This window comes from Orcinus orca, chromosome 1 (assembly GCF_937001465.1).
Source record: "Orcinus orca chromosome 1, mOrcOrc1.1, whole genome shotgun sequence".
Taxonomy (NCBI): Eukaryota; Metazoa; Chordata; class Mammalia; order Artiodactyla; family Delphinidae; genus Orcinus; species Orcinus orca.
In genome coordinates this window covers 187,382,923-187,406,645 of record NC_064559.1, presented here as the reverse complement: position 1 = coordinate 187,406,645, position 23,723 = coordinate 187,382,923, and the positions used below count along the sequence as shown (strand labels likewise).

At 49.4% G+C, this 23,723-nt stretch overlaps 2 protein-coding genes across 9 annotated transcripts in view; both read left to right on the top strand.

Annotated features, from left to right (window-relative positions):
* KPNA6 (karyopherin subunit alpha 6) overlaps window positions 1–7,029 on the top strand; it is a 54,102-nt gene extending 47,073 nt beyond the window's left edge. For 4 of the 6 annotated variants that reach the window (XM_033422289.2, XM_004266532.3, XM_049700290.1 and 1 more), the window contains one exon: window positions 1,808–7,029. In XM_033422289.2, coding sequence (XP_033278180.1) covers window positions 1,808–1,995 — 188 coding nt within the window. In that variant the 3' untranslated portion in view covers window positions 1,996–7,029. The remainder of the gene's footprint in view (window positions 1–1,807) is intronic. The other 2 variants (XR_007472469.1, XR_007472468.1) reach the window with 2 other exon arrangements.
* A 2,248-nt stretch (window positions 7,030–9,277) lies between these two features.
* Window positions 9,278–22,936, top strand: TXLNA (taxilin alpha). Of its 3 annotated transcripts, XM_033422291.2 has the most exons (11): window positions 9,278–9,697; window positions 10,236–10,445; window positions 11,498–11,836; window positions 13,154–13,245; window positions 13,838–14,008; window positions 15,409–15,603; window positions 17,389–17,508; window positions 17,744–17,818; window positions 18,333–18,425; window positions 18,741–18,836; window positions 19,566–22,936. In XM_033422291.2, the coding sequence occupies exons 2-11, from the start codon at window positions 10,268–10,270 to the stop codon at window positions 19,890–19,892; spliced, it is 1,686 nt and encodes a 561-aa protein (XP_033278182.1). In that variant the 5' UTR covers window positions 9,278–9,697; window positions 10,236–10,267; the 3' UTR covers window positions 19,893–22,936. The 3 variants fall into 3 exon arrangements, with proteins under 3 accessions (XP_033278182.1, XP_049556220.1, XP_049556239.1); XM_049700263.1 differs by lacking the exon at window positions 9,278–9,697 and having other exon boundaries at window positions 9,939–10,445; XM_049700282.1 differs by lacking the exons at window positions 9,278–9,697; window positions 10,236–10,445; window positions 11,498–11,836 and adding an exon at window positions 13,468–13,522 and having other exon boundaries at window positions 13,155–13,245.
* The last annotated feature ends 787 nt before the right edge of the window (window positions 22,937–23,723 follow it).

Below are 23,723 nucleotides of genomic sequence, written 5' to 3'. Positions count from 1 at the left end.
AGATGAGTTCTGTTTCTGATAGGCTCTACCTAGTAAGTAGGTTATGGTACAGATGCAAAAATAAAGCTCCAGAATTGATAATAGAATCAGGAGCCGGAAGGCATGTTTTCAGCTGAGTTTTTAGCAGCAAGTTCTTTTCTTTCTTTTGTTTTGTTTTTCCATTACAGTTTATTACAAGATATTAAATATAGTTCCCTGTGCCATACAGGAGGTCCTTGTTGTTTATCTGTTTTGTTAATAGTAGTTTGTATCTGCTAATCCTAAACTCCTAATTTATCCCTCCCCACCCTTTCACCTTTGGTAACCATAAGTTTGTTTTCTATGTCTGTGAGTCTTTTTTTGTTTTGTAAATAAGTTCATTTTTATCATTTTTTAGATTCCACATAAGTGATATCATATGATACTTGTCTTTTCTCTGTCTGACTGACTTCGCTTAGTTTGATGATGTCTAGGTCCATCCATGTTGCTGCAAATGGCATTATTTTATTCTTACTGTGGCTGAGTAATATTCCATTATATATATGCACCACATCTTTATCCATTCATCTGTTGATGGATACTCCAGTTGCTTCCATGTCTTGGCTATTGTAAATAGTGCTGCTATGAACACTGGGGTGCATGTATCTTTTCGAATTACAGTTTTCTCCAGATATATGCCCAGGAGTAGGATCGCTGGATCATATGGTAGCTCTATTTTTAGTTTTTTAAGAAACCTCCATAGTGGCTGCACCAGTTTACATTCCTACCAACAGTGTTGGAGGAGTCCCTTTTCTCCACACCCTCTCCAGCATTTATTATTTGTAGACTTTTTTATTTTTTTGGCTGCACCGCATGGCTTGCAGGATCTTAGTTCCCTGACCAGGGATCGAACCCAGGGCCCCAGTAGTGAGAACACTGAGTCCTAACCACTGGACCACCAGGGAATTCCCTTGTAGACTTTTTGATGATGGCCATTCTGACTGGTATATGGTGATACCTCATTGTAGTTTTGATTTGCATTTCTCTAATAATAGTGATGTTGAGCACCTTTTCACGTGCCTATTGGCCATCTGTATGTCTTCTTTAGAGAAATGTCTATTTAGTTTTCTGCCCTTTTTTTTAAGATTCTGTACACCTACAACACACATTTTTTTAAAATATTTATTTATTTATTATTATTTGTTTTTGGCTGCGCCGGGTCTTAGTTGCAGCATGCGGGATCTTTAGTTGCAGCATGCAGACTCTTACTTGTGGCATGCATGCAGGAACTAGTTCCCTGACCAGGGGTCAAAACCGGGCCCCCTGCATTGGGAGCACGGAGTCTTACCCACTGGACCACCAGAGAAGTCCCTTCTGCCCATTTTTTTAGTGGGTTGTTCGTTTTTTTGTTATTGACCTATACAAGCTGTTTGTATATTTTGGAAATTAAGCCCTCATCAGTCGCATCGGTTGCAAATATTTTCTCCCATTTTGCAGGTTGTCTTTTAGTTTTGTTTATGGTTTCCTTAGCAAGGTCTGTTAGTGCTGGATTGACTCATCACTCATCTCCAAGAGATTCAGAACAGTAATGGTTTGCCCAGGTTAAAAGCAGAATCGGGACTAGACTCTCCGGTTTATAACTGACATTTTGGTCTTTTTCCTTTGGTGTTATGTCATTTTAGGTAAAGATCTCGGCTCTCCTCTTTCAGATCAAAGAGAGATCTGATCATATTACTTGTGTTTATAAATGCTAACATAACTCAGGGAAGGAAAAAATAGATTGTTTCATGGACCCAGAGAAAAGCACTCAAAGTTTACTCTTCTCCTTCCTTTCTTCTTGCCACCATAGGCTTGGATAAAATTGAGTTTCTCCAGAGCCATGAGAACCAGGAGATCTACCAGAAGGCCTTTGACCTCATTGAGCACTACTTTGGCGTAGAAGATGATGATAGCAGCCTGGCTCCCCAAGTGGATGAAACGCAACAGCAGTTTATCTTCCAGCAGCCTGAGGCCCCCATGGAGGGCTTCCAGCTATAATGTCTGCCTCCGGGGAGGGGAGGGGATGGGAAGCACCACCAACCAGCGGAAAGGCAGCCCTCTGGTGGGCGGGAAACCAGCCCTCCCCACCGTCAGCCACCACACACCTCTGCTGCCCTGGAAACTGTGCTCTTGACCTGCTCCGCCCCCTTCCCTGGAGGGAGCACCCTCTGGACAGACAGAACCATCTGAGGCTCACATTTGGGTTTTGTGACAAGAAGGGGACGTGTTGGGTTTTTCTTCCTTACACTAGATTTTGGCTGCACATATGTCTTTAACCCAGGAGCCCAGGGGTAGACAAAGGAGGACTGAGGTAATCAATTTTGCACCTTTTTTATTTTTTATTTTTTTTTCTTTAGTGGTGACTTCCTTCCGTTTTATCTTCCTTCATCCTTCCCAGTCCTCTGCCCTGATCTCTGTAACTCTTATCTTGGGTACTTGAGCAGATGGAATATTCCACAGGTCGGGGGTGGGAGGGGAGGGGAGAAATCCAAAACAAAGTGTTCTTGCTCGGACAGAATATTAATCTTGTATGCTTGGATTGCGTTATTTAATTTTTTTTCTTTTGCACATTTTTCTTGTATTACAATTGCTCTTTCCCAGAGCCATGAGTTCCTGGTTTTAGGAATCCCAGCTGCCAGCATTGTCTGGGACTAGAGGCTGAGGGGGAGGTCACCATGAGACAAAGGCCCCTCCCTCCCTTTAACCCCTTGCCCAGACCTCTTTAGTTTGGGAGATCCCCTTCACTCTCCTGGGGCATGTACACCAGTGGGAGTGAGGGGAGAGGAACACAGGCCTTCAGACGGGGCTTCCCATGTGTCGCTACTGATCCCATGTTTCCTACCCACCTTCCAGTGGTGCGACCCAACTTCATTTGTTTACTTGAAAATTCCCCTCAGAGTTGAGATGAACCTCTGAGGTAGCTGTATTTTCTCCTAAGCACGTGACAGAGGGCTGTGGTCCTTCCTTTCTCCTGAGGAGAAAGTCCTTGCTCTGGTGACCCATAAATTGCAGAGGAGGTTGGAGTGAGAGTGTCATGTATTGGGATAGCCAGTGGATCCCTGCCTTTGGCCTTTCTTCTTCTTCCTCTTCCGTAGTTGGATCATGTATATTTTACTTCCAAAGGAGAGAATGTCAAAAAAGTTCTGTATTTTTTTATATTCTATATATTACGTAGGTCAACCTTAATTGGTCTCAAGAGGAGGAACTGTCTCTGTAATTTCTGTAAGTAGGTTACTGTAAGGAAGACCAAAAAGAGATGTGGAAGCTCTCTTGCTCAGGAAGCCTGACCTTGATCCTTCTCCTCTCTGCTTGGGTTCCGGGCCACCACCAGGGACCAACCCTTAGCTCTGGAACCTTTATATAGCAGGGCATCCTGGTCTGATTGTCCTAGTACCTGAATGGAGGGAGCAAGGATGGCCCCAGGGCCCGGTGAAGTCTACCACTCTAGTCCTTACCACTGAGCATCCTGCTTACATCAGGAAACCCAGAAAGCAGTCTGCCTCCTCAGATTCAGTCTCAAACACCTTTGTCCACATAAGTTATCGCAGATGGCTGCCGTGTCTCCTGTCCGAGATATTTAGCAGCCTCAGGACTTTTTTTGAGAGTGATTGATGTCTTCCCTGATTGGGATCCTTGTACATGGTTTGGATTTTACCCTTCCTGTGACAAATATAATCCTAATGCCTTTTCTTTCCCCTTTGAGTAGAGCTACTGCAGTGCCTCAATGGCTTGCCTGTGTGCTTCAGTGGACTACATGTGATAGTAAAGCCCAGGTATTGGGGGTGGGGTGGAGGAAGTTGCTGGCTAAGTGTAGGCCAGTGGTGGAGCTGAAGGCACAATCTGCCCTGTCCCTGCTTCCCCACAGAGGTCGGGCAGAGGTGCCCTGCTCCAAACTGTATTTTCCCTTCCCCAGGAACAATGCCATTCTTGCTCCCATTGCTACACATCCCCCTCTGGCTCAGGTGAAATCCATGCCACTGCTTACAGATAAAACATTCAGTTGTTTTTGGCCACTGGTCTTGAATTTGCCCTCTCTTTCCAGTGTTGAGATCCAACTCCAGAGGCATTTTCTGAGAAAAGTGGTTGCGGCTGGTGGCTATCACTGAAAAGTGACACCAGTGCTGTACTGCCTAAGTGAGTCAGATGCTGCTCTGCAGGTTGGGCATGATAACTACCAACCCCACTCTCCCAGGTAGGCAAGGCGCAGGACCCTCTTCACTTGGCCTGCCGACTCCATTACAAAACCATTTTCCTACAGTTCAAAAGAAAGCCACCCCCCACCCCTTGTCCAAAGGGCAGAGCATTTTATTTTAGTAAGATCTACTTTGTACATCTCTAGCAATAATTAAGTCCCTGACATTGGGACCAAATTCTTATTGTGAGACATACACATCCTGCCTTCCCCAGCTGTTCCTCCCAAATCTACTTTTGCTTCAGATCTGGGCCATGCACCAAAGAGAAGACTCTGTTGATCATGGGTTACTACTCGAAGCCTGTTTTCTACAAGGACTCCAAAGGCTGAAGCCTCCCAGGGCACGAGGACAAATTTCTCTTCAGATAAACATGGCCTCTAGGAGCTTTCCTTTGTTAGTGTCTTCCTCAGACTGTGCTTTCCCACTGTATTCCTCTGACCCCCTTTTCAGTCAACAGGTGAAGTTCTTCCAGCCCACAGAGGCAGTAACATCATCTTTTGTATCTCCTTCTCTCCTTTGGCCATCTTGGGAAGCAAAATATTTTTTAGCCCAGGCTTGACAGCCACTCTTCGTGGGCAGTCCCCATCTGGACTCCAGACCCTGGCCTAGGTGAAGTCAGAGCTTTCTGACAGATTTCTGAATGGATGTTACAGGGATGGAGGGGCTCCCCAACCTGCTGTAGGGAGTAGCCTGAGAAGACTTGTGTTTGGAATCTTAATACTTTGGCACATAGCTATGTCCATTTTAAGATCTCTGGTGGGTTGGAGATACTTAGGTGTGGATTAAGGGGACAAGGAGCCTTTTTCTTAGCTCAAGTGTTCAAATACTGTTTTGAACAGTGCCAGCTATTCTTTATTGCCAGCCCTTCTGGGCGTCCCACCCCCATGTCATCTTCTCTAGTATTAACAGGCTCTCTGGTCTTAGAAGCCTGCCTTCAGTTCTGAGCTATCCCCACTGACCGACCAGCCATGGTATTGGCTGCAACCTTCTGTTAGAACCACATAGGTTCCACCCTCACCTGGCCAGCCTAGTTACTTGAGGCAGTGGGTACAAAAGACCCTTCCAAGTAACGTGTTGATGACTTCAGCTTTCCGGGACCCTTTGTGTTCCTCCTTACCTAGAACCTTTAGATCTACTCCTGTTTTCTTTTCCCTGGAAGCCTCTTTCCAAGAGCCCTATTTAGAGCTGAACTGCACAGATTATAGCTGCTATACCACACTTAAGGAAGAGCGAAAGAAGGCTCTCAGGCACTGACCTTCATTTTCTCTTCAGCCAAACCAGTTTAATATGAAAACTCTAGCAGGATGAACTAGATTTCAATTTTCTCATGTCTGCCTGCCCTCCCCCTACACTGTACAATTACCCGTTTCCAGCAAAATAGAAGGGAAGGAGATGAACGCCTAGCAGTACTTCCCTCCTCCTCCCACAGGCCCTTCTTTGAAGGCCTCAGCTCATTTGTTCAGGCCATGTCTCTTCTCCCCAAGACTCACTCAGCTTGGTATCCATCATCTTGAATATTCCTCAGTAGATTCATCTTGTGGGCTTGGCTTCTGGATTCTCAATTGAAGGCAAGGAGCCAGATTCTCCAGGTCCTTGCAGGCACTACAGGGACCCATAGGGAGAAGAGGCTGGCTGGGGACCTCAGGATTGTGTGTGCCTGTCTGCCTCCCTGGCAGGCTGGGGAAGGGTGCAAGGCTCAGTGCACTGAACCATAGGAAAGCCTCACAACCAGTAGCAACATCTTCCGGGTAGGACTATCCTAGAAATAAGTGCATGTGAGACTGAGAAATTGCTCAGAGTAGGTTTTTTCCATAGCCGTTTTAGGATTGCACATTTTAGACCAATCTTGTCCAGTGTTTTTTCTGTCTTAACTTTTGTATTTTTTTTGTTAAGCCAACAAGCTGAGAATTTGGCCCTGCGGGGATCCATGTGGTAGGCAATAGCTGTTCTTTGGCCAAGGCCTTCATAAAGGATTCAGTCATCCCATTGGCTGTTCCCTAGACCCACCCCCAGATGAAGACCATGGTAAGGGAAGAATTTTGAGGTCAGTATAAACCAAGTAAGTCTGTTAATTAAAGCTGTTTTCCTCTGAGAGGGCATTTTGCATCAGGCCTGGGCTACATGCAGAATCAAACCTGGCTGTGAATTAGAAGAGGCACCATTAAATTTGAGGCCCAGAACATCCCAGGAGAAAGATTTGTGTAGTGTGTCATAAAGGTCTTCAGTGCATTTGGGCGCACCTCACTACTTCTGGGCCAGCCTGACTGCTGATGTCCACATTAGCACATTCCTGAACCCCTCCGCTAAACTCTAGCCCTGCTCCCCTATGTAGGTCAGATGTTCGGCCTCTGGGTTTGGGAAGAGAAAACTCTGCCATGGTGACAATCCTCAGGCCCTGGATTTGGGTATTGGCTCTTTTAGCCAGATTTGTGGGAACTGCTTTTGATTGAACCACTAAAGAAGCAAAGGGGGTATGAGGTCCCAGTTACCCAGGACAGACCAGATATCCCTCAAAAACAGCTTGGGTTCCCAGCTATAGACCCTAGGAAGGTGAATCAAACCTTTTCCCTTACTAGTTTTTCTTTCCAAATTTATTTGCTTTTAAGAACTATAAACTCTGGCTATTGTTTTCCATGTTCTCAGGGCCCCTGCGTAGACAGACAAAGCTTGATGATTTCAGAGCAGATACAGGCCAAGAAACCATGGCATTGAGTGTGCTGAGTCCAGACAAATGATATTTATATACACATCCAAATTTGAAGAGAAAATGTATTTCTTTAGGTTTCAAACACTGTAATAGATATAAAGCAAAAATAAAAACCTGTTGCAAAGTTCTAAATCGTGTTCTTTGGAGTGATCCTAGACTGGATTTTTTGGAAGTCACTGAAGTGAGGGTGCTTAAACTTTTGACCTAACAGTGGAATTAAGAATTGTTACAGCCTGCTTCTGCTATAAAGAATTTTTGAAATCAGCTTTATTGAAACATAATTGACGTACAGTAAATGGCACATATTTAAAATGAACAACTGGTTAAGTGTTGACATATTTGCATCCATGAAACCATTACCACAGTCAAGAGAGTGAACATGTCCATCACCTCTAGAAGTTTGCACATGCCCCTTGGGAATCCCTCCTTTCTGCCTAACCCCCAGCAACCACTGATGGAAGCTCTGGCTCTCACTGTGGTTTAATTTGCATTTTCTAGAGTTTCTGTAAGATTTTCACATTTCATCACCACTCCACAGCCCTTTGAGCCCAAAGTAGTTCACAAACTCCTCACTTTGGTTTAGATCAATTCCTAAAGCGGCGATTACAGACTAGCAGCCAAAAAGTTGATACAACCCAAAAAGGAGGGTTTTGGTTGGCTGACACAGTACGTTTTAAGTTTTAATTCGTTGCCAATATTAAAAGATGTGTCTATATTTTAAAAATATCTGGCACTCCTGGGCCTGAGTTTCTGCATGAAAACAATCTGCAAGAGCTCTATTACCCATCACCATCACCACCATTCCCAACCACCACTCCCAGAGGGCTCCCTTACTCTGGCAGGCGCTAATGTTGCCATTTTCTCTTACAGCAAAGAAGAAAGTAACTTTTTAACCCATGTTTCTATCAAATTTTCTTATTCCTTGCCTGTCTGTTCTCATTACCCAGCTGGCCCCTGGAGACCACCGTTGACCCTTCCTGGTGCACCACTCCACCTCTCATCCCATGTGTACCTTGTTATATTATGTTCTTTATCTCTGCCTAGAACACCCTCTTCCTATGGAAATCCACGAAGGCCTGATTCATATGTTACCTCAAGAGATTTCCCACATGCTTTTCTGGAAATAATGAGGGCCTTGGTTTTGAGAGACTTGAATTCCAACGCTTTCTGAGCTTGAGTTCCACCTTTATACTGTTATACGAATATTGCCTCTCAGTGTTACCTGGTAGACACTGCCTAAGGGGTGGGAAAGAGCACTGCGCTGAAGTCTCTTCAACTAGAGGAAATATTTAACATCTTAAGAGCCCTAAAAAGATGCCCAATTTGCACAACAATTTAAAACATTCTCTGCCTTCTCAGCCCCCAGACTGTTGCTAGGCTTTAGGACTAAAGTATTTAGCCAACAGTTCTTGAACGTTCAGGGAGTTGTAAGTAAATAATTTCAACACCTCATCACTAATGCTGTAATAGAACTCTGTCTAGACCCAGGGAGCTAGGACAGACTGCAGAGTACTGAAAAGGTTCTGAAGTGAACTTTGAGCTCAGTGGGCCTCAAAAGATTTTGTTTCACCAAGAAGGGAATTTTGGAAGGTAGAAAAGCACCTGCAAAAACCTGGGAAATCCTGGAGATAGTAAAAGTAGAGATGTAACAAAAAAGGCAGAGGGATTGGGCAGGATTGGCTGGAAACAGAAGCCAAACAAACCATTTAGGCATTAAATTCCAGGCACATGGGTTGCTGGGCTTTATTCCATTATCTATAGACAAACAGAAAAAGAATTGCGATCTTAACACTTGGAGAAAAGCTTGGCTTTTTTTCCCTTTTAGCTCCAGTGCAATTGGGACTTTGTAGAGGGTGGGCCAGTCAGAAAAGCCTCAGGAATCTGCTGAGGCCAAAGTCCCCCTTGCAGGGCCCCCTCAGCACCTTTCAGAGAGGGGCTCAAGCTGGTAATGAAGATGGAAAAATAAATTACTTTCCCAAGTTATTTTGATTCATCCTCAAGGAAAGCCTACGGTGGTGGTGGTTTCTTCTGAGTAAGAGACAGGGTAGTCCAGTAAAGATGGATGCCAGACTTCCTAGCTTTGAATCTGCTCTAATCATTCAATAGCGATGTGACCTTGGACAAGTTACCTAACCTTTGTCTTACAGTCCACAGCTGTAAATTGGCAATAACAAACAGTACAGTATTTACGAGGAACGGGGAAAGCTATTGTTCAAAAAACTATTAAAACCTTCTATTTGCATACGGAAATTGAAGCCCTGGGAGGGAAAAGAATACCGTCACATAGCAAATTAGTGAAGTTGGGACTGGAATACAGGGCTGATGCCCAGCCCAGTGTATTCTCTCCCTCGTCCTCAGGGTTCCTAGATAGTCGTAGATGTTCACAGCAGGAGGGACGGGGTGGTGGAGGCGTACCGGAAAAAGTAGCCAGGCGCAAGGCTCTGGGAGCTGAATCATAGCTCCTTCGAGACAGAAACGAGGCTGACGTGAGTATTTGTACAGAATGACTGGCTCCTTTCGGACCTCCTGGGTCTGCGGCTCCGAGGACTAAAACCCTATTGCATCTTGGGAGTGGGGGTCAGCCCCGGTGCATGGAGGGAAGCGTAGTCCTTTCCCTCCCCTCCCTTCCCAACTCACCCGCCTCGGAGGCCGCCTTCGCTTCATCTTTCCCAGCAAGCCTCGCGCGAGCGCCGGCTATTGATTGGCTGCGGCGCTAGCAGGAGGCTCTGCCGGCAGCAGTTATCCAGGGTTTCCGGTACGAGGGCAGAGCGGGCGAAGCCGTCAGGGCGTCGGCGGTGAGGTGCGTACAGCGTCGGCTAGGGGTACGAAGCGAGCCAGAGGGTCTGTGGTCCCAGACGCTTCTGGCCGGTGCGAGGAATCGCGTGGATTCCGTGCTAGGGCTCGGGCCGGGGGGCAGGGCTGAGGCCTGTGCGCATGCGCGCGCCCGGCGCGCGCGGCTGGAGGGCGCGCGAGGCGTGGGTGGCTGCGCGCGGGTTTGAGGGGGGAGCGGCACGTGGGGCGTGGGGGGCGGGGAAGGACCGGGAATCCAGCGTCCCGCCACGTCAGTCCCGGGCCCTGAACGTATCCCGCGCGCGGCCTGTGGTGAGGGGACCGTGTTGTGCCGGGAAGTGGCTTCAGGAAAAAGGAGGCCGCTCCTCCCTCGCTCCTGGGCACACCAGGCGCCGGTGACGGACCGGAAACGGAGAACCGCTGGCTCCCTCCAGGGAAGGCCTGCCGGTTTGTTTCAAGAAGCTTTGCGCGCCCGGTGTTGGGATTTCTGATCCAGGCTGCGAAGAATTTTAAAGTCTGGAAAATAGCAAGTGTGTTTGTTTCTATAGGATCTGCTCCTAACCTAACATTGCAAACCACAATGAAGAACCAAGACAAAAAGAATGGGGCTGCCAAGCAATCAGGCAACACTTCCAACCCAAAAAACACCCCGGGGCAACCGGAAGCTGGACCCGAGGGAGCCCAGGGGCGGCCCAGCCAGTCGGCTCCTGCGACAGAAGCTGAAGGTTCCACCATCCAGGCTCCAGGGAAGGCTGAGGGTGTGTGCCAGCTCTGCTTTTCCAGCGGGCAGGGGGAGGAGTTTGTGGTGCGCCGGTCCAGCTTCTGGAGTTAGAGGCCAAGGCCACTGTTTACCCAGCAAGGAGGAAATGTAGAATGAGAGGAGGACAGCGCTGAGTCTGTGCAGTCCCCACTGGCTGCTGGGGAGTTGATAGAGGCTCCCACTCTAAGCACAGGGACAGAACTCTCTTGAGGGAAGGCTCTGACAGGATCAAGTCAGGTTGGCAGTCAAATGAGACACCCAACCAGCAAATCCAGGTTAGAAACACGTCGTTCACCAGTGGGTAACTGCTGTTTATATTTGAGGCATTTCTGGGACTTTTTTTTCTCCACCAGAGAAGGAAGGATTTATTACTTGCAGCAAGTAAGGAGAACACTTGCTTTCCCAAAGCAGTGTCTCCTCTGGAACTTTTTTTTTTTTTTTTGTCGGCGCCAGCGGCTTGCGGTATCCTACTTCCCCAACCAGGAACTCATGCCTCCTGCAGTGGAAGCATGGAGTCCTAACCACTGGACCGCCAGGGAATTCCCTGAAACTTTTTTTTTTTTGCGGTATGCGGACCTCTCACTGTTGTGGCCTCTCCCGTTGCGGAGCACAGGCTCCGGACGCGCAGGCTCAGCGGCCATGGCTCACGGGCCCAGCCGCTCCGCGGCATGTGGGATCTTCCCGGACCGGGGCACGAACACTTGTCCCCTGCAGACTCTCAACCACTGCACCACCAAGGAAGCCCCCTGAAACTTTTTTAATGGCAAGAGGTGACATTGGCGGGGAGGAGAAGGGGATGGACTGGACGTAGAGTTCCTGCTACATGATGCCACCCCTGTGTGTTGGATGGTCTACTTACTTGATTTCTTTTATACCCACAACAAGCGTGGTTGGGCAGTAGTGAGAAATAGTTACATCGTTTTACAGGGAAATAAACTGAGCCTTAGAGAAGTTAGGCAACCCAAACCAGTACGTTTGGGCCTGAAAACTCCCAACCAGTGGCATAACCATCTTATTTCTCTCTCTGCCCCTCATCCTCTCCTGCTGAAGGAGCACAAGCCAAAACTGCTCAGTCTGGGGCCCTCCAGGATGTCTCTGAGGAGCTGAGCCGCCAGCTGGAAGACATCCTCAGTACATACTGTGTTGACAACAGTCAGGGGGGCCCAGGCGAGGATGGGGCACAGGGTGAGCCAGCTGAACCTGAAGATGCAGAGAAGTCCAGGACCTATGCCTCGAGGAATGGGGAGCCCGAGCCAGAGACCCCAGTAGTCAATGGTGAGAAAGAGACTTCCAAGGGGGAGCCGGGCACAGACGAGAGCCGGGCAAGTGACGAGGTCGTAGACCGAGACCACCGAAGGCCACAGGAGAAGAAGAAAGCCAAGGGTCTGGGTGAGCAGAGGGCAGCTGCTTGTGAGGCTGGTGAGGGGAGGGAGTTTGGACCTGACATCCTGGGCTAGCCTGCTCTGCCAGGATTCAGAGGAAACCCTACTTCCAGAACTGTCAAACTACGTCGTTTAATCAAAGCCGGGACAGTGGTGCCATAGATAGAGGTGTACAGGTTGTTCACTGCACAAGGGCTTCTGGCCTTGGGAGCAAGCAGGAACCGAAGTCCAGCCTGCTCTCTTTGAGAGATGGAAAGCAGGAGTCCTGAGTCGGCAGTCTGTGCCCGCCAGCACCATTTCTAATTTGCTGTGTGACCTTGGGCAAGACGTTTCTCCTCTCTGGTCCTTAGTTTTCACTCCTCTGCACAATAAGAGAATTAGACTAGACCAGGGTTGAAAATTCAAATAAACCAAGCTAGCCAGAGGGCCCCATGAGACCAAGAGAATGCCCCCTTTATCCAAAAGCTTGACTGCCACCTGGTCCCAGTGAGTTGATAGCATGTAAAAATTGTAGCTGGCTTTTTTTTTTTTTTTTAAGCCAGAAATCTAGAGTTACTATGTGAAATCTCTAGATTTTAATAGTTGGCAACTAATACGATAGGAGCCAAACAGAACCCATCTGTGGGTTGGATTTGTTTTGGCCTGTGTGCCCATGATTTGCATTCTCTGCATTGATCTCTCAGAGCCTCCCGGGGTTGACACTTCAGGAGCCTGGCACAGTGCTATGTACGGTGGCCCTCTCTTTGACTCAGTCACAGGCATGGGGGAGTCACTTGGGTGGGGATGGAGGGTTAGTGTGTGTCAGAGAATCAAAGGTGGTATTACACCCATGTCTTAGTCGCTACTCCCCCACCCCCCCTACCTGTTGCCCTAATTTAAAGGGTTTTTTTTTTAGTTATTTTAATCTTAGGATCAAATATTGAAAGCTATATTTATTAATTGGGGAGGATAGTCATTTTAAAGTGCACTCTTGTCTGCCTCTGTTGACTGGAGTGCAGTGTTCTTAAGGAGACCTGTTCCTTTTGCATCCTTCCTCTTTCAGAAGGGCCTTTCTTGCATTGAAACAGCACTGACTTCGCAGGTGGGACACCCTTCTTTCACCTGTAGGTAGAGTAGGCAGTTTTCTTTCTCCCATTCGTGGTGCTCACCACGGGGATTTGACAGAGACTCAGTCATTCATTTAATTAGTATTTATTGAGCATGTCGTCTGTGATGGGTGCTGGAGAATAGGGGAGGGCTACCTTAAGGCAGAAGAGTGGGCCCAGACCTGAAGGGGGGGCCCCCAGAGAAGGGGGTACATGCCTTTGCTCCCTGTGCTTTGCAGGAAAGGAGATCACGTTACTGATGCAGACGTTGAACACGCTGAGTACCCCAGAGGAGAAGCTCGCGGCTCTGTGCAAGAAGTATGCTGAGCTGGTCAGTTCTCCCCATTCTCCTCGTACCCTCCCTGCCCTGGGAGGTCAGCACATTTTTAATTACTCTGAGTAGCATTGTATTTCTCCCGTACAGTGCCGAATAGGCTCATGGGAGGGGACCTGAGCTGAGAGAGGACAGGGTCTGAGGAAGAGGTGAGGGTCTGTGAAGCCAGGGAGCCAGAAGGATTATCTGTCGATAATGAAAAGGCCACCTTGACTCTAGGAATCATGTTGAGGAGAGAAATGGTGAACCAGGGTCTGTTGCTGAGTATAAGGAGGTGGGTAGCAGGTGGGCTCATCTGAGGGCATGGGTGTCCCGAGAGTTGGGGGAATGTCATGGTCTGAGAGTCTTGCGAGCTTTGAATCTGCAGTCAAAGCTCAGAGAGAAACTGGCATCTGCTGGCTGTGCCCCTCTGCTTGTCCTTAGCGTCCATTTCTGTATCCTTGAGCTGGGGCCCTTGGGGTTATTGGGGGCAGTGTGTGAAGCACCCTCATAGTGTCCGGCCTGAGCTGTGGTGGCTGGAGTCGGGTCAGCTCAGGAGACCCTGGGTCCCCACGGGGCTCTTACCTGCCGTCCCCATCCCCATTCCCAGCTGGAGGAGCACCGGAACTCCCAGAAGCAGATGAAGCTCCTGCAGAAGAAGCAGAGCCAGCTGGTACAGGAGAAGGACCACCTGCGTGGCGAGCACAGCAAGGCTGTCCTGGCCCGCAGCAAGCTCGAGAGCCTGTGCCGAGAGCTGCAGCGCCACAACCGTTCCCTCAAGGTGGGCCAGCCGCTTTCCCTGACCTCACTTGTCTTTGGTGGCTTTCCCCCTAAAAGCAGCACAGGCTTTCGGCATAGAAAGAGATTTCCCCAATGATGCCGTACTTTAGAGAGCTACTTGTAACCACTTGACATGCACTTGTATTAGATGAGATAAAGGCTAAGGTGTTGAAGGAACCTGGATGCAGGGCTTTAGGTTTCTCCATCCCATAGCAGTCCCAGGTGAGCAGCTGGAGGGTGGAGAGGGTCATCAGTCTGGAGTGCTGGGGCCTTTCTCCAACCTCTGCTTCTCCTAGGGTGGGGTCAGTCTGGTTAAGGCCTGGTCATTACTGTGATCTCCAGATAGCTTTTGTATATATATCCTTTATATTTCTTTAAAAATTAGCATCAGTAAATATATTTTGCAACTTGTTTTTCTCAATTGTATTTTATTTTAAAACATTACAAATTTAATATAAATGTGATGTAAAAGATACAAAGGTGACAAAAGTCTAACAAATCAAAGGTAATTGTTGCCCACCCTCCTTGACCCTGGTCCCGGTCCCAGCAGAAACTAATGGGAAGTAAACCTACTTATATGTAAGTCTAAGTGCAGCCTTCTGACTTTCCTGTCTACATATAAAAGCTTACGTAAAGTATTTTTAATGAAATTATTATACATGTATTGTTTCATAGCCTATTCCATTTTCTCACTTTACACAATGCCTTATCTTTCCCTAGCAGTTTTATAAGCCTCTCTCATTCTTTTTAACAGCATCATTGTATGGATATGCTGCATCTGATCAGTACCCTAGTTAATGTGTTTTGTGTCGTTTCCAATTTTTCACTGTTTCATGTATAGAGCTACAGTGAAAATTCTTGTTATATATATCCCTGGCTAATTACATGGAATTTATCCATAGGATAAATCTCAGAAGTGGAATGTCTGGGTCGAAGAATATGCAAATTTTAATAGATTTTGCCAGATTGCCTTCCCACCAACAGTGTCTGAGTGCCTAATTCTGCACAGCCCTGCCAACCCTGGGAATTACTGAATTTTAACTACTTGGTCAGGGGAGAGGGGGTGGGTCAGAGATAGAAGCACATTAAACTGAGACAAATAGGTCTTCCAAATCCTGTTCTGAGGCCTGGAAGAGTAGGCCTCAGGAAATCCAGATTTCTTTAGAAAGGCACTTACGTGTATGCCTGCATTTTTCTAGGGAGTCTCTGGCTCGATGTCACCCGATATACAGAGGGGTCCATTAGGAGCCCCCATTGCATGACCTCTTGGATCCTGGCTACTCCTCACTTGGAAAGCAGGGAGGGCTACTGGGAGAGAACATACCTGAACTGGTGGGGGAGCCCTGTGAGTCTGGCCAGGGGACAGTGGATGATGGAGCTGGGGCTGACTTCTCTGCCCAGGAAGAAGGCGTGCAGCGGGCCCGGGAGGAGGAGGAGAAACGCAAGGAGGTGACCTCGCACTTCCAGGTGACACTGAATGACATCCAGCTGCAGATGGAACAGCACAATGAGCGCAATTCCAAGCTGCGCCAGGAGAACGTGGAGCTGGCTGAGAGGCTCAAGAAGCTGATTGAGCAGTACGAGCTACGGGAGGAGGTGAGGGGTCGCCAGGGGACTGTGGGTTCTGGGTGGATGCCGGTGCCAGGCAGCGCTTTCTAGGCTTCATCCCTTCCCCCATTCTCCCTCCTTTCGTCGGGAGGGGAGTGATGTTGTACATCCTCATGTAGATGAGAGCTGAGGTGTTGAGAAAAGACTCGCCTGTGGCCACACAATCGCGGGTCCACAGCACCTCGTCCTAAACAGTAGGGCCAGGTGTCTTTTGGAATTAGAACTGTCCACGTTTTAGACTAGAGTTATGTTCATGGACTGGGTATTATGTAGCACCCCCAGCAGGGCCGTGTGGCAGCACCCCCAAATCAGACATGTTAATGCTTATGCAATAAAACTTCTGAGTATTCTCGCCTAGGTTTATAATTAACCTTACAATGCTTATTAGCCTTACAAGTTTATCTGCTTGGTTAGGGCAATTTCAGTTTTCAGAGTATTTTAGAATTTGAGGAGCTGGAACTGTGTTCAGTGATCGACTCTAGGGGCTGTGTCCTCTGATTACTTGCTGCTCTGCTGCCCCTGCCACTTGAAAGGGCAGGATATCACTCCCTTGGCTGGTGTTGGTTGCTGCCCCAGGCGCTCAGATCCCTCTCTTTGGGTCCCCACACGCCAGTCACTTGGCGTTCTGGGCTTCTGTTTCTTAAATGTTGTGAACAGGGAGATTGGCAGCTACCTTACAGGGCTGGACCAGGCCCCTTCTTAGACCGTGGGGTGTGGTGGTGGGTGTGGTGGTGGGTGTGGTGGTGGGTGGGATGGGCAAGACCCTGCCCTCTTGGGCTCACAGTCCAGTGTAGTGATCACGTGTGCAGGGCCTGGAGGGGCCTTCCCTGACCCACCTCTTTTCCTGTGCTTCATCCTCTGGGATGAAGGCTGGTTTGAGAGGAGTTGGTTTGGTTCTTGTCCCTCAGCAGTGAGAGACATGGAGGCTTCCTGAGCCACCAGAGTGAGGCACCTACTTCAAGCAGCTGAGGCCCCTCTTCGTCTTCCCTCTCCTTTCCCCCTGGTTCTCCCTGTGGGAGTGGAGGTGCACCCCGTCCCCAGTCAGATTCAGGCACTCCCATCCTGCCCCACAAGCCTCCCAACCGTAGATCACAGGTGACTGAAATTCATCATGTCTCAAACTAGACGTGTCTCGAAGCCACGTTTTCTTCCCCCATCCAAAAAATATATCGCATTCTCCACCTCCCTGTTTTCAGTTGCTTTGACCTTTGAAGTAGCACTCACGTTCATCACCACCTCTCCATCACTGTTTTCTCACCTGGTCCCAGTTCCCGGGGCTCCTCCAGCAGTCAGGACAGCCATTCCTTGGGATCCACACATCTGATCTTCACCTACAGATACAGCAGATCTCTGCCAACTGAGCTAAGCTGTTATGTTGGTAGAGAAGTCGTGTTTGCCCTTTCTTCTCATTTACAAGGGAGTTGGGCTCCAGAAGTAAGGGTTCTCAGTCCAATGGAGTACGTAATCTTTCTTAAGGCTAGAGATTGGAGTATTTTTATTACTTGGCTTCCTGGGAGCTGATCTCATCCTTAAACCCCTGTGCTCACTCTAGAGTGACTCAGTGGGAAAGACACAAGGTGAGGTTGGGCAGTAGACCTTCCAGGGACTTGGGTCCCACATCCTATGGGACACGTGGGAGTCCAACATGTCAGACTGAGGTGGTAGGCTGGCAGTGCCCTGGTCTCTGCACATGGGGCATCCCTGCAGCCCCTGGGTCTCCCTGAGAAAGGGAGCTCCTGACAGATGGACCCCTCTCATGATGCTTTCCTGCAGCACATTGACAAAGTCTTCAAACACAAGGACCTACAGCAGCAGCTGGTGGACGCCAAGCTCCAGCAGGCCCAGGAGATGCTGAAGGAGGCAGAGGAGAGGCACCAGCGGGAGAAGGATTTTGTGAGGCTCAGGCCCCAGGGGTGGGGGTCTGGGAGGAGGCAGGTTGGGTTCTGGCTCAGCTTATAGTCAAGTTTGTACGGGAGAGGTTGCTGTCTGGTCAGACCAGGGCACTGCTTCCTCAGACACCAGTCTGAGAGCAGGAAGCCTTGATGGGTTATGGTGCGTGTGGCGAAGAAAATCCAGACGTAGCCTCTGGGGGCTTCTGATGGAATCTGGGGTCCTGTCTCGGAAATAGCTCCTCAAAGAGGCTGTGGAGTCGCAGAGGATGTGCGAGCTGATGAAGCAGCAGGAGACCCACCTGAAACAGCAGGTGAGACTGTATAGCCTCCCCCTGTGCCTTCGTGGTCCCCACGCTGAGCCCCATCCTGTGGGGAGGGAAATGGAACCCTCATTCTAGGACCACCTTGACTCCTGTGTGACCTTCCTAAGACTTTGTTCTCCCCGGACCCTCCCAGCACCTGTGTGGTGGTGACCAGGTGGCTAGGTGAGCTCGAAGTACTCGGCTCCTAGTCAGAATTGTTGTGCTGCTGTTGAGGAGGTGGGGACGGAATGGGTGATTTCAGTTACATTAGTTAGACTTCATTCTGGAAGAAAAGTTTGAAAACAAACATAAAAGAAAATACAAGTCACCCCCAAATCCTACTTTTTAGGCTTAACATTTTAGATTATATCCTTCCAAATATACGGTTTTTGTTTTGTTTTAAAGAAAACTGGTATCTCAAGAGAGTTGTTGGGTCAGAGGGCCCAGGGTGAGTCTGAGTGTGTTGACCAGAAGTGCCCTCCAGAGAAACCCAGTCTTACCTGTGGGCTTCTTTCTCACCCAGCTTGCCCTATACACGGAGAAGTTTGAAGAGTTCCAGAACACTCTTTCCAAAAGCAGTGAGGTGTTCACCACGTTCAAACAAGAGATGGAAAAGGTAACAGTGGTCCAGACTGGGTGTGGCTGCAGGGGCATAAGCAGCTTCATTCAGAGTTGAACACTGGGCCTGCCTTCAGGAAGCCCCCTCCCTGGAGTGCTTCACGGGGAGCTGTTTACAGTAATAGTGTGATTGAGACCATAAGTAGGGTCTGGGTGGGCTGTATTTAACTGGAGACACCCTGGGGTGGCACAGAGGGCACTGACTGCGCCCAGTAATACCTTGCCCCCTTGGGATCGTTCCCCACTTTGGAGACACAGATGCACAGACAGCCTGGACCCCTGACCATTTCCTTTTATGTGTCACATAACCCAGATGACTAAGAAGATCAAGAAGCTGGAAAAAGAAACCACCATGTACCGGTCCCGGTGGGAGAGCAGCAACAAGGCCTTGCTTGAGATGGCCGAGGAGGTGGGCTGAGTGTGACCTGCATCTGGGCTGGGGGTGTGCGGCTCTTGAGTACTGGGCCCTTTCCTGTACATTGTACCGAGAAGTGATGCAGCTGCCATGAGGTGGAGCTGGGATTCACATACATGTCCATCCAAGTCCAGAGGCACTGTCGGCTGTCTCGCCGAGGGAGGTGGTGAGCTTAGTGATAGGTCTGTAGGGGAAGCAAAGAGAGCAGATGGAAGAAAGGAGGAAAGGAGCAGAAAAAACAAGGGGTGCCAGTGATGCGCATAGCTTGCATGCAGCTGCAGAACTGCCCAGATAATTTGATTTTGTGGCTTGAGATGTAGGAGGAGAAAATAACTAATTGACGGAGAGGCTGCTGTGTGCCAGACCCTGCTGAGTGTTTAGATGTGCCGGTTCATTGAGCTCTCTTGAGATCTGTGAGGGTGACATTAGTAGTCCAGTATAACAGATAAGGCAGTAGGCTCAAAAGCCAAGTACTTTGCTAAGGCCATCTGGTGGATAAACAGAGGAATCCATTGTCTCCAAGCCATGCCCCTTCTCTACACCACACTGCCCCCAACCGACAGCCAAGTCTCAGCATAAACCAGGGCTGTTTACTTGAAAGCGGCCAGCTTTTTTACTCTGATCGGTGCCCAGCGTTGTTAAAGTGTGAATGTTTTCTACCAAGTGGCAGTGTTGGGTGGGGCGTTGATGACATGGAACTGAAGGCCCTATGTCTCTCCCTAGAAAACACTCCGGGACAAAGAGCTGGAGGGCCTGCAGGTCAAAATACAGCGGCTGGAGAAGCTGTGTCGGGCACTGCAGTCAGAGCGCAATGACCTGAACAAGAGGGTGCAGGACCTAAGTGCTGGGGGCCAGGCTCCCCTCACTGACAGCGGCCCTGAGCGAAGGCCAGAGGCTGCCAATACCTCCAAGGAACAGGGTGGCGAGGGGCCCAGGGTCCAAGCACCTAGCTCCCCAAGGGTCACAGAAGCTCCTTGCTGCCCCGGAGCACCGAGCATGGAAGCATCAGGCCAAACTGGGCCCCAGGAACCCGCCTCCATCACTGCCTAGGGAGCTGGGAAGGGAGCGAGCAGCCCAGCCAGGCCTGGCCCATGTGAGGCTCCCGCCACTGAGGCCCAGGGTGCTGTGACCTGGCTGCCATCTGACTCTTTGCAGTTTTGGATTTTGTGGGTCAGTTTTACGTACATATGGCATATGTGCAAGGCCTCATACATTTATATCTGTAAGTGTAAAACGGGCTTGCATCAGAGGTGGGGGTGTGTACAGATGAAGTCAGTGGCTCTTCTGTGAGCTGAAGAGTCTTAAAGCGGAGTTGTCGTCTGTGGCTGCCGTCACAGTAAGTTGGCAGGAGAAGTGACTTGAGCGTTTCCCTGCCCAATTTGAGGCTCAGCCCCTCCCTCCCTGCTACCTTCAGGGCTCATGACAGGTGACACACCCAAGCCATGACTGTGTTCTCCTGTTAGTGGGACTTGGGCAGCTCTGGCTCTCGTAGCTCTCCTGGAAGCTCCTTTGCTTCTCTTAATCTGGAAAAGGGGTCGCCAGGCAGAGCATTGACAAGGCACTCAGAGCCAGTGATTAGACTGCTTCCCTACCTAGGACAAGGGACCTGGAGCATGTTCTGTGCGGGATGATGTGCTGGTAGGGAGCCCCTCAGCTTCCCCTGCGCTCCGGTAGTGCCAGGACCAGGCCAATGATGCTTCGCAGTAGCCTTATCATTCACAGGTGCCTCTGTAGCCTGCACAAATGATTGACGAGATCACCAAAAGGATTCTTTCTGAAGGTTTTTGGGTTTTGTTCTGTTTGCCTTGGTTTTGTTTCGGTTTTGCACATGACAGTGTTTGTTTTGAGGATCTTCTGAGGAAGAAGGGGTGCTATGGTGGTGGTGCCTGGGTTCCTGGCCTCCAGTGCCCCACCCCCTCACCACCCCACCTGGCACCTTTGCCATGGTGCTCAGGATTCCTGCTTGATGAAGTCAGATTGTTTGTTTATAGTGAGAGAAAGGAAAGGGCTTCTGATGGCTTTGTCACAAGCTTACAATCCTGGGAGGCCACTGCTGATGCCACCACCACTGTCTCCATGCAGCAGTTGCCGGGCCCCGGGTCCAGCTGTCCCTTTGGCCTCATGAGTCTGTTTCTGCTTCCTGCACCCACACCACCAATGTGCATTCTTTTGAGGTTTGCCGTGATTTTGTTGCCCAAGTAGTAAGAGCTGTGATATGTCCCCCTTGACATCCCATTTCTTCCTGTGTGGGAGCCCCCAGCTCTTATCTGACAGCTAATGGGTAAGAATGCGACTCAGCCATTGACTGAGCCCCAGAAGTCCACAGAATGGCTGCAGATAGTTGTGTGTGTTTTCCTCTCTAGCTCCACCACTCCCACCCCTCATACATGCTACTCTATACTCTGAAAGTCCTGCTGGTGGCAAACTTGCCAGTGTATTAGTCAATCTTTGTACAGAACAATGTTCTGGAACAGCAGAATGAGTCTTGGGTCAGGAAGCAGGGCTACTCTGCGTTTGGGGTCCTATAACCCCATCTCCAGCTGGGCCTCAGCTTCAGTATAGCTGAGGGAGCCACAGACCAAGATGGATCGGAGGGTTGAGTTTTTGCTTCTTGCTGTATTTCCTTGAAGTTAATTCATTATCTTATAAGTCCCTTCATCTTCCACAAATAGCCCGCTCTTTTCAGCCCTTAACTTAAATCCCTCAGATAATTAGGTTCATGAAGAGTGCTAAGTACTCCTGAATTATGTTAGGACTTAGACCAGAGATGGCAAATGAATGGCACAGCATTTCCCCTCTTCCCCCCATGGTAGGTACCACTAATCTGCTTCGGAGTATTCCCTGCTAAATCCCTGGTATATCATTTCTCAAGATTCCCCCAGCAACCAGTATGAGTGTTGAGACCTATTTGCCATCCCTGGCTGAGATACTGCTCTGCTGAGGAACATAAGAGCTGCCAACCCCATACGGGGTTTGCTGAGCTAAGGAAGTACAGAGAAGAGACAGAAGTTTCTGCCTGCCCCCTTCAAAACAAGCAGGAAGGCCTGCAGTGACCCACATGATTGCCTGCCCCACTTCAGCTACCTCTTAAAGCCCATAGTGTTGGTGGGGAGGGGACTGTTGGAGCCCAGTGTGGTGTGGGGAATTATAGCCCTCGGAAACCAAGTCTAGCTGCTGAGGATCTACAGTGAGCAAGGTGGCCCCAGCTGTGCAGGGTAGAACCTCTGCTCTCACCTCCAGCCGCCTGTCTCTAGGCATCCAGGCTAGGCTATAATTGGGGACCCCATTCTTCTTCCTGTTTGTTGACCAAATCTTAACCGATCACTACAGCTGCTCTGCTTGCTCTGCTTCCCAAAGTCAGCCCAGGTTTCTGGGTGCTGCCCATACCGGCCAGGGTCCTGGGCCAGATGAAGAGGTGACCTATCCATGAGTGAAGACCAGTTCCTTCCTCCCTGGGGCAGGTCTCATGCCCATGACCTCAGTTTTAGGACCAAGAGCTGTGTTGGTTTCTTAGATTGCTAGTTTTTCCTCCAGGGGACCACAGCAGGTGAGGCTCTGCTGACAGTAATTTGTGCTCAGGGTCTTGTCCAGCTGAGAGCTTCATGTACACCAGATTCTGAGAGGTGTCAGCAGCACTTTTAAAAAATTTTGTTTTCCGTGAGGTTTTTGGACCATGGGCTGCGCTCAGGCACTTTCTATAAGAGAATGTTATGTCTGTAAAAATGGTTATTTCCCCTCCTCCACCCCCACCCTGGTGGCCCTTCGGAGGGCTGACCAAAAGGCCAGTGGAGCTGCCCTGGTGTCTATGGGGGAGGGCCGAGGCCTGCTGAGTTGGTTCTCCAGCTGCTGCTCCAGCCCTCCCACCTTGCACAGCACAGAGGAGGTCATCCTAGGGACATCCAGGCACCCGCCTGGGGGAAGGGTGCTGCCTTCTGTCCCTGTAACTGCTTCCCTTATGGCCCAACCTGGCTGTCCAGATTTGTTTGAAGCTGTGCTGACGGCCTTTTTTTGTCTCTGTTTGGTATTCACAACAGCCAGGGACTTGATTTTGATGTATTTTAAAACCACATTAAATAAAGAGTCTGTTGCCTTAACTTTTTTCTCTCCTGACCTTTGTGGTCATTTGCTGCTTTTGGGTCCATCCAGCCACACTGATGTGTCCACATCTGCTACGAAGTCTCTGGCTCTGCCTTCCAACAGTCACCGCAGGCTCAGGACACTAGCAAATACACTTCAGCTGCCTGAGTGGAGCCCTTGGCAAAGTTGGTGTGATGCTCATCATATATATATGATTTTTCTCAATCAAAAGTTGTCCCTGTCAAAAAAAGAATTGTCCTTGTTCCCTGAGGGTTTACAGGCTAGTGACGGGGAAAGGTGGTTTTAGATACAGAAAGGTTGGTTGTGATATGGGAGCATGGGAGAGGTCCTGTTCCCTTCAGCAAGGGGATAGAACTGGATCCTGGAAGGTCCTTAGGACCCAAAGGGCAAGTGGAAGTTTGACATTTAGTGAGGAAGTGGTTGACAATGCAGGTGCACAGGAGGTTGGTGGGAGATGAGGCAGGGGCCAAATCACAAGCCTGTGTGCCAGGTTAAGGAATTCGTGCTAGATCCAGGAGACACGGGCAACCGCCTAAGTTGTTTAGATAGGAAATCAGTCGAGTCCATGAGGAAGACAAAAAGCAAGGAGACCAGAGAGTTGGGCATAGGCCAATGGGGGCCCAAATTAAGATGAGGGGACACTGTCATCACTGCCACTGGGGGCTGTCTGCCATGCATAGCATACTTTTGGCACTGGCCCACCCAAGGGAATACACAGGAACCTCCAGGTTCCTTTGATTCCTTTCCTTGTCATTCCATGACAAGACCCAAACTGCACGTAGT

Bases quoted from the DNA above. Each gene is read 5' to 3' on its own strand.
- TXLNA (XM_033422291.2), top strand. From the start codon at position 10,268: ATGAAGAACCAAGACAAAAAGAATGGGGCTGCCAAGCAATCAGGCAAC. The intron at 15,604-17,388 runs GTGAGGGGTCGC...GCTTTCCTGCAG, and splicing joins AGTACGAGCTACGGGAGGAG to CACATTGACAAAGTCTTCAA. The intron at 18,426-18,740 runs GTAACAGTGGTC...CACATAACCCAG, and splicing joins TCAAACAAGAGATGGAAAAG to ATGACTAAGAAGATCAAGAA.